Source organism: Metarhizium brunneum, chromosome 5 (genome assembly GCF_013426205.1).
Source record: "Metarhizium brunneum chromosome 5, complete sequence".
In the NCBI taxonomy this organism is placed as follows: domain Eukaryota; kingdom Fungi; phylum Ascomycota; class Sordariomycetes; order Hypocreales; family Clavicipitaceae; genus Metarhizium; species Metarhizium brunneum.
Window position 1 is genome coordinate 1,467,781 of NC_089426.1, and position 11,819 is coordinate 1,479,599.

At 51.2% G+C, this 11,819-nt stretch overlaps 4 protein-coding genes across 4 annotated transcripts; 1 reads left to right on the forward strand and 3 right to left on the reverse strand.

Annotated features, from left to right (window-relative positions):
* Positions 1 to 409: 409 nt before the first annotated feature.
* On the reverse strand, positions 410 to 1,027 carry G6M90_00g085400 (uncharacterized protein; the record flags this gene model as incomplete). The annotated part of the gene is made up of 2 exons (XM_014685611.1): positions 410 to 681; positions 739 to 1,027. 2 exons carry the CDS (start codon positions 1,025 to 1,027, stop codon positions 410 to 412), a joined length of 561 nt encoding a protein of 186 aa, XP_014541097.1.
* Positions 1,028 to 3,313: 2,286 nt separating this feature from the next.
* G6M90_00g085410 (uncharacterized protein) lies at positions 3,314 to 3,643 on the forward strand (the record flags this gene model as incomplete). The annotated part of the gene is made up of 1 exon (XM_014685612.1): positions 3,314 to 3,643. One exon carries the CDS (start codon positions 3,314 to 3,316, stop codon positions 3,641 to 3,643), a length of 330 nt encoding a protein of 109 aa, XP_014541098.1.
* Positions 3,644 to 4,021: 378 nt separating this feature from the next.
* On the reverse strand, positions 4,022 to 5,213 carry GRDP1 (Glycine-rich domain-containing protein 1; the record flags this gene model as incomplete). Its single annotated transcript, XM_014685613.1, has 2 exons — positions 4,022 to 4,756; positions 4,809 to 5,213. 2 exons carry the CDS (start codon positions 5,211 to 5,213, stop codon positions 4,022 to 4,024), a joined length of 1,140 nt encoding a protein of 379 aa, XP_014541099.1.
* Positions 5,214 to 6,060: 847 nt separating this feature from the next.
* G6M90_00g085430 (uncharacterized protein) lies at positions 6,061 to 8,817 on the reverse strand (the record flags this gene model as incomplete). The annotated part of the gene is made up of 5 exons (XM_066131272.1): positions 6,061 to 6,420; positions 6,473 to 7,523; positions 7,590 to 7,991; positions 8,059 to 8,146; positions 8,574 to 8,817. 5 exons carry the CDS (start codon positions 8,815 to 8,817, stop codon positions 6,061 to 6,063), a joined length of 2,145 nt encoding a protein of 714 aa, XP_065987528.1.
* Between the last annotated feature and the right edge of the window lie 3,002 nt (positions 8,818 to 11,819).

The window sequence follows — 11,819 nt, forward strand, 5'->3', positions numbered from 1 at the left end:
GAACAATCTTGAAGCGGTTGGGGTGTGGGATTTGTGACCACGCTGCACGAAAAATACGTGTATAATGGGGGCATAGAGTAGCAGAAACCAACACATAGACGAGACTTCATCTTCTCCCTTTTAATATAGTAACAATTTTCGAAAATAGTATATTAAACAAGTACCCGAATAAAAAACTCTCGTGGCTGACACTACATTGCTGCTTTTACACTCCCTATCCTATCAAACGATGGACTGCTTTACTGAGCCACGAGATAGACCTAAAGGAACAGCCAGCACACAAAGTTCAGAAATAGCCTGAGCCAGACAGATACACGAAAGACTCCATGGCATAAAAACCCTTTGTGCCATGGCGCAATCCATCGCTCCAACATGAAGCACATCCTTTGGACATGGTGAATCTTTGATGTCAAGAGTTGATTTGATTCCGGACAAAGTTGACAGCTTCGCCATAAGAAAGAAAAGGGTACCAAAAGTGAGTAACAGTGATGATAGATATAGGCCAATGAACCCAGTCCAGAGGCAGCCGCAAGTTGAGTGTCTTGTCGCCGACATCAGTTGGCATCTTGGATCCAATTCTGCTAGGGTCTCCAAAGAGAATAATTCCCGTGATCCTCGCACGTGTTTCTGGCCCGAGTTGCTTGACTGCCTTGCGAATAATAGAGGCTCCTTGACTATACCCTGCGAGACATGTCAGCGAATAGAAAAGCTAAAGAACGAGGAAGATTTCCAAAATACCACAAAGAACAATCTTCTTCTCCGGGCTTTGCTTGACGGCCTTGTGCACAGCGTCTACCATTTTCTGAGCAGCGCTGTCGGAACCTCCCTTGACGAGAGACAAGGGGATTGTCAGGCAGTTGTACCCTACGCCTTGAACGGCGACGGTGCCGGGAATGTTTCTCTTTAGCTGCCAGGAGAACCATTTGCCCGTGATTCCGAGATTTCCCATTTCCAGGGTAGCCTTGGCATAGACTAGGACGACTGGCCTGTCCGACTTTGAGTCAATCTCGTGTCTGGAGAAGAGCATCTTTGTTTATTGCGAGAAGCGTGATGGGAAGCAAATAATGAAGGAGCTGTATTGGATAAGACTAGGAGTTGACTTTGGACAAGCCAGTGCTGTTGTCCTCGGCAGCTTGCATGGTATATCAACACAAACGAGGCCACGGCGGATCTTTTATCTCTTGTTTTATTTTGTCTACACAATAACAAGATCATGCAGAACCAGAGGTAATCACAATATCGGGTCCGTCTCAGCCAAGTGATGGTATAATGTCAATCCAAGACAAACGTAAGTGGCTGGGCTAGACGGGTCTATTCATTGTTTACGTACGGAGGTGATATTGCCTCTTTGGCCAATGCTACGAGATTTCTTTCGCTTCACGACAGCCACATTTCTGAAGGCAACTGAAGAATTGGACTTGAACCCTGACAGTCAACCTGGTTATTCGTATAAAACTTGCCATGGCAGTAATGGTCACATAATCTGTGAGCCTGACGGAGACGTGGTGTTTAAACAAGTGCCGTAACTATGACACATCAGCGAATCACCTACCTTGTCCCGCCCATTGCCAATATTGGAGGGCTAGAACTCTCTTGGGGATTGTAAAACTGTCGGAATATGCCGTAGTAGAGAGCATCTCATCGAGATCTGGGTGTCAATGGGGTTGCAATCTGAAGAGAACTCCCCCTGGCCAGCTGAGAGATTCGTGGCACCAATGTATACCGATTTCCAATCCCTGTCAAGTGATTTGGGAGGTACATGGTAGCAGATGAATCATATTGATGCTTTTTGTACGGAGTATCTACACCGGACATCAGCACTCTTGTGGTGACGCCTTTGTCGGGTGAATAGTCCTGCATGCGTTTACGAGAAGGCAATTACACCGAACGGTGTGAGCATCGCAGCATACACGAATGCCCAACACGTTATACCGAAAGAAGGCATGTTGCAAATACTAGTCCATAAGATCGAACTTGGACCACGGTCCCTAGTCAGGCAGAGGCACAAGTCGCAATAATTGTCATCTAGACTCCATAACCCAACTTCACATCACCCGATGGTCGTCGTGCGTGTAGGAGCATAAAGCAAGCGGCAGTGATGTTTGACACATGGCGTGTCTGATTGGAGCTGAAAGGAGCAAACCGGCCCCGGCCTTGGGTTACAACAGCCGGTATCATCACCAATTATACTGCGATATACGGAGTACTCCACGACCACTCTATCGGAAGCATCTTTGGAGTTTGGCGCCCAAACTTGTCAACTGGTCCCACGATGAGCATCGGCAAACAATTAAGCGTCTTCATGCCTAACCGGACTTCTTGAACTCGGGCCCAATATCCCGGTGCCACTGAGTCTGCCTCGAGACTCGGCGCTGCTAGTGGCCACGTCGTTGACACTCGTTCCATTCCCGCCACTCGAAGTGTTCCCATCTCGATCATGTTTCTTCCCCCCAAGATTCGATTCGTCACGTTATCACAGACATTGCTGTATGCATTCTAGTATCTCTTTATTCGGCACCCATAGGTGTCTTGGCCGACGTTCCGTCCGCAACATGGAAACTTGATCCACATGATATCGCTCGCCGGTCTCGTGTTGGAGTATTTCATTATTGGCTACAGAGCACGGAGTAGTTCACCAAACTCGACAAACGAGGGGAGTCGTTTATGACATGTACCCTGCAGCGGCGAGACCAGCCGTCTTCCGCCACATCGGGACGTCCCTCATCCATACATTCACAGCCGGCAGTTTCACTCTCCAACCCATCATGCAGCCTTTACCTCGCTCGGTACCTAGTCATCCCGGCAACCCATATTGCTGCCCGGACTCACGGCCAGCGTGGTCACCCTGCTACCGAAACATGCGAATGCCCGCCTCACTTTGGCGACAACATATGCATAGCCCCCGCCGTGATGGGCAAACTCTCGAGTCTCGACATGGCTACACATTCTGAGCATCCAGCATACGGGCCATGTGGCTTCCGAAGCTGGGCACACTTGGACAAAGACAGAGATACCACATGCTGCATATAAGACGAGTTGCAACGTAAATGTCCCCTGAATGTGATCCATCACGGAACAAGACTTTGCGGAGTACGTAGTAGCTGAGGGACTTACTGCTCTTCATGTAACCCTCATACCAACCTAGGCAAAGGTAGCCTACGGAGTAGATAGTCGGGATATATGAGAGCAGACTGCTCCATTGCGCCAGCCGCTTCAGCCAAATCCCACAACCACCAGACATTTTTAGTCTTTGTCGAATCCCCCCTAATCGTCAAGCACACATTACTGCGCCAGCCTACCCTCCATTCCCGCCATGTCCAACATCAAAGTAGGAGACATAGACACCGGCGGAGAATCCAAGACGGGCACATCCGGCACCCTCAGCTTCCTCGACTTTGGAGCAGGCAGCGACGGGCCCAGCGCAGCCTCTGGAGACGCCAAAGCCGGCGGAGACGGCGATCTCAACGTCGGCCAAAACGGCCGACAGGGCGTCACCGTCGGCAACATCAGCACCGGCGGCAAGGCTACCACCGGTGGCGCCTACACCGTCAGCTGCCTGAGCGCAAGGCTCGGCGGGAAGGGGGTGTCTTCAAAGTCGGGCAACGCGACTGCCGGTGGCCGCGGCAACATCAACATAGGCTGAGTTGGCCTACATTGCCCCCCGGACGTAAGTACTGCACGGCTCTGGGTACATACTGGCTCACATAGTCTGCTAACCATGGGGGGAATAGGTCTTGGGACGAGGTGGATGGAATCTTGGGCTTTGGTATCCCCCCTTCCTGCTGGCTTAGAGATGTCAGAGGCCGTCATACAACATTCGTTCAACGTCAAGGGCTTGCTTATGCCAAGCGGTGGATATTGTCATCTTAGAACTAGTGCTTGAGTAAATGACAAGTCCGAGATTACTTGCGCGCCAGTGGCTTGGATCTAAAATGTCATGGCGAGCTCGGAGAGGAGCATCTTCCCTTTTCGTTTTTGGATGCCATGTATTCAACATCTTGTTCTGCCCGTCTGGATCTAGCTAAAGCCCGGACACGCAGGCCCAAGTTTGGCCTTTTCGCTCTTGATTCATCTGCCTCAATGTTATCATGGCGTGGTTCGTCTCTACCCAGCTCATTGTTGGAAGTGCGTGACTTTCTCGCCGGTGATTCTCCCTCTCCACGGCTTGAAATATCATCGATTCCATCCCCGACGGGCAACCGAATCGTCTCTCGCCCGGGTGGCTCACCCGTCCTGCCTCGCAAAACCAGCAGCAACACGTAGTATATTGGGGCTCCAATCGGCTGCTGCTGACTGCCACCGCCAGGTCGTCTGGACTCGGTGTATCATCGTGATTGATAAAAGTCCCTGCCACCTTGTCGCAGTACGCGCGGTATGATGCTGGTGAAAGCTGGTGCGTATGCCAGACAAGGTCGACATGCAGCGTGGGCATCACGTCTCGCTCGGTATTGTCGGCAACGAGCTTGAAGAAGTGCTGGTATTCAAGGGCACATCTCTCCAGTGTTTGCCTGGCAAACGGGCACCGAAGCCAGTTCAACGAGTACATTTTTTCGCTGAAATCGAATTGGCGTCCGACTGCCGCACAAAGATCGATTTGAACACTGCACGCGACTTCAACCTCCTTTTGAACAAGAGGGCTAACCGTGCCCAGCTTCAGAGCACCAAGGAGGTCCGGGTCAAGAGACATGCTGACAGTAATGGCTTCGTCTGCTGGCGGGAGGGTAAAGGCTGCGGTGTTCATGTCTATGCAATCGCGCTAGAGTCTAGTCAGCCATGATGATAATTCATGCTTCGAATCCGAAGCTCACCAATGAGGCCCAGGCGATGCCTTTACCCCCAAATTGGCCATGGAGTATGCCTTCTTCGTAGTCAAGGTATGCCCCAGGGTTCAACATGTACGCATGCCAGACCATCAAGACGTCCAAAGGCGGAGTGGTGCCCTCCAAGAGACGCCGTGTTTGCGACCACTTCAGAAACCTTTGCACGGCCAAATGGAGAAATATGTCCCATGCCACTTCGGCTTTGATGCTCACCGACTTGCCCCATTGCTGAACGTCTCGTCTCAAAATCGTGAACGATTCGAGGAGGAGGAGGTGTACCGCACATTCTGAAATACTTGGGATGGCAGTGCTGTCCGTGGAAATAGCAAAATTCAGCATGCTGTTAAGAGGGGCCATGGGATCAGACTTTGGGTCGTCTAGATTTTGATCCATTATGCCAGTCCTAGAAGGTGTCAAGTATCGGGCTCATCTTCGAGCCAAGTCAAGGGATGGAAACACGGCCGTTGGACCTTGACAATGTGTTGGAATCAAGTACGCTGTAGCACACGGGGGGGAAGCGCAAGTGCATTCATTCATCCGTAGGTTACAAAAGCAGAGGCGTCGAAGAAAAGACAGACGGGGATCGGCGCCAGCTATATAACCGCAGTAATTGCCATGTGTAACCCTCTTCCGGTGCAACTAGGATCGCTCCGAAAGGGCTTAAACTTGAGGTGACGAAAAGATTGTCAGCCATCATGGCCGACCTGGACCAATGAGGGAAAGCGTCAACTGGTCCTCCATCCAGCTCCGGGTGATGGCCCGTGGCCAAACTCTCGACTACTTGGGCATTGATGTTTCTTGAAATTCGGGCGCCAAGTTGTTTGATCTTTTCTGAGGCCGCCAAGGGCTGTCCGGGGCTTTGTACTCGCGTGAGACATGAATTTGGCAAGTTGGGCACGTCTGGTGCAAAGGTTTATGGGCAAAAAGATGAGATTCCATGGCAACAGATTCCAGGCAAACGTCTGGCCTTTTCGTATTCATAAGTTCTGGAATAAATGACACTATGGAACCGAGCCTTCAGCAAATATAAACAACATGTTTCAGACGAGGCCTTCTCGCATTCAATATTCAACAATAGAGACCTCGCAAGTGCAAAATCATGACATGTTAACAAATCGAAACCATGCCATGTCAACTTGGTCAGACAAGGAGTGGGGGTATCGGGGCCAAAGAACTCGACAATCGGGCATCAAATCTGGCCTGACAACTCGGGATCGCATACACACACCTGCAACCGACGTCAACGGTGGCGCTCATCGTCAGAGCTAGGTACCATAGCCTGATTGGCAAACGCATCCTTTCCAGTATTCATGGCCACCTTCTCAAAATGATACAGGGGCTCCTTAGTGGCATTGCGCTGAAAGAGGATGTATCTCTTGAACCACCAGGGTAAAGCGACGGTAAGCTGGTACTTGGCGAATTTGCTAGTCGGAACGGCAAATACCCAGTCCAACTCCTCGAGTGTACGTTGCATGGTCTCAGGCACCCAGAAGAAAATCATGATAAAGGCAACGACGTTGAAACCTGCATACAACGAGAATGCACCAATGGTCTGAAGGCGGTTGAGAATAAAGGGAAACGTGATTCCCAGAACGGAGGCCTGCACAAGTTAGTGGTACAACCCTATTTATGTCAAGGGGACTTCAACATACCCAGAAAAGGCAGGTGGCAACGGCAAAACCCATGCCCGTCTCACGATGAGACAGAGGGTAAACTTCAGCACTGTATGTGAATGGAACAGGACCTTCACCAGGGGAGTAGAAAGCGCCGAATAGGAAGACGAACAAGCACACAAGCCCAGTGCGCGCTTCCGCCATGGATCCTTCTGCGTCGATGAGGGTGCAAAGACCAGCAGCTAGGAGAGTCCAGAACATTTGGGGGAATGTAAACAGAAGTAAGCTGCGGCGACCAAATGTATCAATGGTAAAGAACGCAGGGAATGCAAATAGCCAGTTGACTAAACCGAACCCGAAGGATCCAATCATGGCCTTGAACTGCGGGTTGGAATCGTTACGGAAGGCCTGCTCGAAAATAGAGGTGGAATAAAAGGCGATGATGTTGATTCCACACATTTGTTGAGCAATCATGACGGTAAATGCAGCCAAATTAGCCCTGCGGACACGAGGAACGGTAAAGAGCTGGGTAACGCGAGTGATATAGTTGGTGTTGCCTATGACCTCCTTCTCAATATCAAGCTGGGCGCTGATATAGTAGATATCACGAGCAACCTGGATGTGGTTTCGGCGGAGCTTGGACATGGACTCCCAGGCTTCCTGGAATCGACCCTTCTTCATGTACCATCTGGGAGATTCCGGGCAAAGATAAATCAGGGCCATAAGAGGCACGGCAGGAATAAAGGGAGCACCAAGCATGAGACGCCAGTTCAAAGGACCTGCGACCTTGTAGACGGCCAGGTTGACAGCGGTTCCTAACATGATGCCAAAAGCGGTCCACATTTGCCAAGACATGACCAAAGCACCTCTGATGGAAGCGGGAGAATTTTCGGCGGCGTAGATGGGAACTGTTGATGCCTTTGCGCCCATTCCAATTCCCATGAGAATACGGCATGCTAGCTGTTGCTCCCATGTGTGGCACAGGGCAGATCCAATGACAGGCCAGATGCAGAAGTTGGCAGAGAAGAAAATAGTGCCTCTTCGTCCGAACCAATTGTTCAATGGGTCAGACAACCAGCAGCCGATGAGGCTAAATAACTCGTTAGCCAACGAGTCCCATGTGTCAAACAGAGCTTCAGTTCAGATGACTACTTACGCAGAGCCAATATATGGGCCAGCATTAATCAAGCCCACGATGATCGTCTCTCGATCACTGGTACCTCCAATGCCGTAGTATTTGGGAAAGAAAATGGTTGCGCCATTACTTCCTGTCTGATCCCATCCCTGGACAGCAGCACCAATGGAGCAAGTGAAGATTGTCAGGAAGAGTCTCAGGGGCATACGCCACTTGTGAGTGACTTCATCACCGAGGACCTCGAGCTCTTCAGAAGAGAGCTTCTCGGGGCCATCGATATTGTGAATGTTGGTAGGATCCTGGGCAACTAATGCGCCTTTCTTCAAAAGCGCAACGTGGTCTTGTAGGCCTTTTCTTTGCGCAAAATTCTCCACATCCTGCATCAGCTGAGATCGAGGAATGCCCTGCAACGGATTACGGATCCTGAAATGCGATATCAGCCCATCATGCAACCCGGTGTGCGGTGGTTGCCAGAGTGATGTTCATTTACCTAGCTTCAAGGTTTTGCTGCATGTCCACTTGCTCAGTGTGGGTGATACCCTTCTCCTCGAGGTGTTCATTGCGAGCAGCCTTCGAATCTTGGCTAACGACTTGTTAGTGACTCATGCCGAGGCAATGAATTAGCACGTTTGGCTCCCAGCAGGTCTTGAACTGACTATATGTTGTTCGACATGGTGACTGAATGTGATTCTCCCTGCGGACCCTGAGTGATGCTTTGTCTCCAAAGTTTCCAGATATTGCAAAGCTCAGTCCGACTGCAGCCTACACACAGTGATGAACGTCAGTGCTGAGCCGTTGTCCCGGTTTCTCAAACCCAGAGGCCAGTGGAGAGACGATTTGTTAAGACAGGTCCAAAGCGAGTAGAGGTTGAAGGAGTTGAAGGCGGGAGGCGATGGCTATTTGAGTCTCTTGGAATAAGAGCTGGCGAACCTCCATCCTGGCGTTTGGTCCGGAAACTGAATGGGGCCAAATTAGATTTTACATACATCTGGACAACAAACTAACGGTGAAAGGTGAAGACAGAGTCCTTGGCCTGGTCCCACCCATTCATCGCTTGTGGGCACAAGGAGCTGGACATGACCATGACAACTGGAGGGAGCTGAGGCCCAAGAGCGTCCCAGATGGTTATCAGGCTAGATAGACCCTGGTACAGTACAATGTCAAGGTACTTGACTATTGTAAACCCCAGGGGGTATTGAAGTCCGGGGCCGTTTGGTTTTCTCCCCACAATCCCCGCACCCCGGATCATTCCTTCCAAAACGTGATTGTGGATAGTAAGTAAGTTAATTGGAGTTCACAGACAAAACAGGAGGAAATGACCGATAGAAGGGACCGTGGTGGCGCATATGGATCCGACGCCGCCTGACGTCGGTCTGCAGCCAACTCCCGCCGGTCACATTTTCAAGGGAGGTGCATTGGCCAAGGGCCCTGGTTGTCCGTCAAATTAACTCTCGTACATTCCGGTTTATGTCGTGCTTCCCGATGAGAACCTGGCGTTGAAGATATCCGATGCAATCCCGCCCAAGGTGGTGACGCATGCAACAAGTTTCCCTCTCTGAATTAAAAGAACCGTCGTGATCCCGGATAATCGTCACTGTCCTCGTAAAAAGTAAGTCACATTGCTCATGGGGCGACTTCACACCCATGCCCAGGTTCGGCCACACCGTACCTCTGTTTGCACACACCCCGTTACCATGTCTCAGGCGGTTCTGCACAAAATGCACAATCGGGCGCAATTTGCAGGAGCACGGGCAGAAAAGGCAGGCCACTCAACAATCTTCAATTCTTCTGTTGCCGACGGAACGAAAGCCTTGACAGGGAGCCTCAAGGCGCCATTGCTGGCTTGCGCGCAGTACTCTCGACTCCGTAAATGCCAAGCAATTGGTTCTTCTCACGATGATTGCTCTGACTGGGAGCGGCGGCGCCACAGTCGTCCGGACAAGGGCTCGATTCGCCTGCCCCCAATGGAGCCCGGATGCAGCCAGGCAACAGAATTGTCTCATTAATGAGTGGACGCTTTTGTATAACGATGCACCGCCAGATGGGGCTATTCCACATGGTGTTTTGTACTCCGTACTCTGTGTCGCGAATAATAGCGGCGGGCCTGTGGTTTCTTGCCTCAACAGGTCAGGGGTCGACGTGAGTTCAGCAGACGGATGAGAAGACGCCGTTACGCCCATGAGCGATGCTCTCGGCAAAAGAGACGGCCGTTTGAGCTACTAATCCAAATTGCAACACGGCTCCCTGCTTAGGCCTCTTCCCTTTTGCTCTTTCCAGGCGCCCCTTTACTCATATTCTCAGCCACCGCAATAGAGGTGTGTGTAATTAGACAAGATTCGAAGGGTGAATTTCTTCTTCGACGCCGAATGTGCAGCGGATGATTCACGGAGATTGAGGCATGGCGCAAGCCTCGTGGAACCAAGAACGTGCCCCCCATTCTCCCTTCTGCCATCGTCCGACGACCATGCAGGCCATCTTGCGCCACAATTTTTATTCTGTTGCCTGATCGCCGAGTGCGAACTAATAGCCACCAGATTAACTCAGCCAGTAAGACGACCCTGCTAGCGTGAGAATCTGGTGGAACAAGCGGCAGTAGGAGCGCCTCCCGGTAATGGCACGGCCGTTTTCGACAAGGATCGGGCTCACCAAAAAAATGCGGCTGACACTCGCTTGGGAAGAATTCGACCTCATGGCGGATTGGATATTTTGCCTCGCCAGCACAGTTGCCGGAGCCAGGCGAGCCGGAATTCTAGTAAAGCAAAAATATTGCACCATCTAGGGCACACGAGGGGCGTAAGAAGAGTGGGCGCGCTTGAGAAAGACGCCAGCCGTAAAAGTCGAAATGTGAAGTCAGGGTGCTTGCTGACGGTTGAAGGTCATTGACAATGGTCATCGATAAGGAATTCCCGAAACTTTGGAAACCGCGACACGGTTCCATTGCTCCAACGTGGCAGGAGCCAGTGTCGCTTCCGGGTCGCCACGTGACGCTCAGACTGGCCATGGTCGTTTGTTTTTACCGCATATAGATAAGACAGAGCATAGCGCTTGACTTCAGCCACGGACTCGCAGCCAGCGAGACATCGACACACTGCGGTGTCTTGCGTCTCGAATACTGCATAAACATCAGCACCATAGTACTTGCTACGGGAGAAGCAGAGCTGAGGGCGAAATCTGCTCCAAACGTTTCAGACAGACACCAGTCCACGTTGTGGTTTGCTACATTTTACAAGATACAAGGCCAGTCTCCCCATGGGCTCCTCCCGGGTCACGTACGGAGTAGACTGTTGCAGATCCGGGGTTTGATAACGTTGAAGGCACTTATGACAGACAGACAGACATGCCTTCATCCACTTCGACACCTGACTCTTGTTTGTGAGAACTCCAGGATTCGCTGGTCGCGTTGCCAAGGTCCAAGTGCCACACCACCATGACGAGACAAACTCAGCTGGAGATTTACTTTGACTGCTATCGAATTGACAAGCTTCGCTGGTCATCGAGCTCGAGCTGACGTGAGCACCGCATTCCAAGACAAAGATTGTCTTGCCTCGTCGCCTGCTTCCCCGCGCTAGCTGTCCAGACAACTGCATTCATCTTCTCCTGCTGCATTCGGGGGTATATTGCCGGTCACCTGCCAGCGTCAGCTTAATACACATGAAACCCCAAAAACATCCCAGGCTATACTGACTGGGGCTGTGGTGTCCATGAATGGAATCAGCCGTGTCTCTACATAGATCCGCAGGCCGTCTGTCTACCAATGACTTGTCATGACAACGGCATTATACTTCCTCTTTCTGGCGGTTGACAGGAATGCGTTCTTCATCAATCCATGTCTCACCAAGAAAAACAATGAGCAGGTGCATACTCCGTACCCGTATCTCAATCCGAGACCGGTAACAAGACAGCGCTCATTCGCCATATTTTCCCCAGAAATGAATTGAGTTTGGCTGCCCGACACGCCACAACGCCATCGGTCGTCAATAAATGCATATCGTCTAAAAAAACCCACGGCTTGCCCGCGCTAGGCTTGCAACTCTGCCCAAGAGACTACATTTGAGCCACACACTTGGCCAAAGCTTCGCGACTGTCAGCGCCCTCTCATCCAGCCTGATCCATGGTTACCCTTGTTTGATTATGGAGCGGCATACATATGTCCCCTCCGAAACATCTTGACTCGTCCCCAATGGAGCTGTCGACAACGAACCGGCTGGCAGAAAATACTGGTGCCTGGCGATGGTCATGCTGATGCCTACG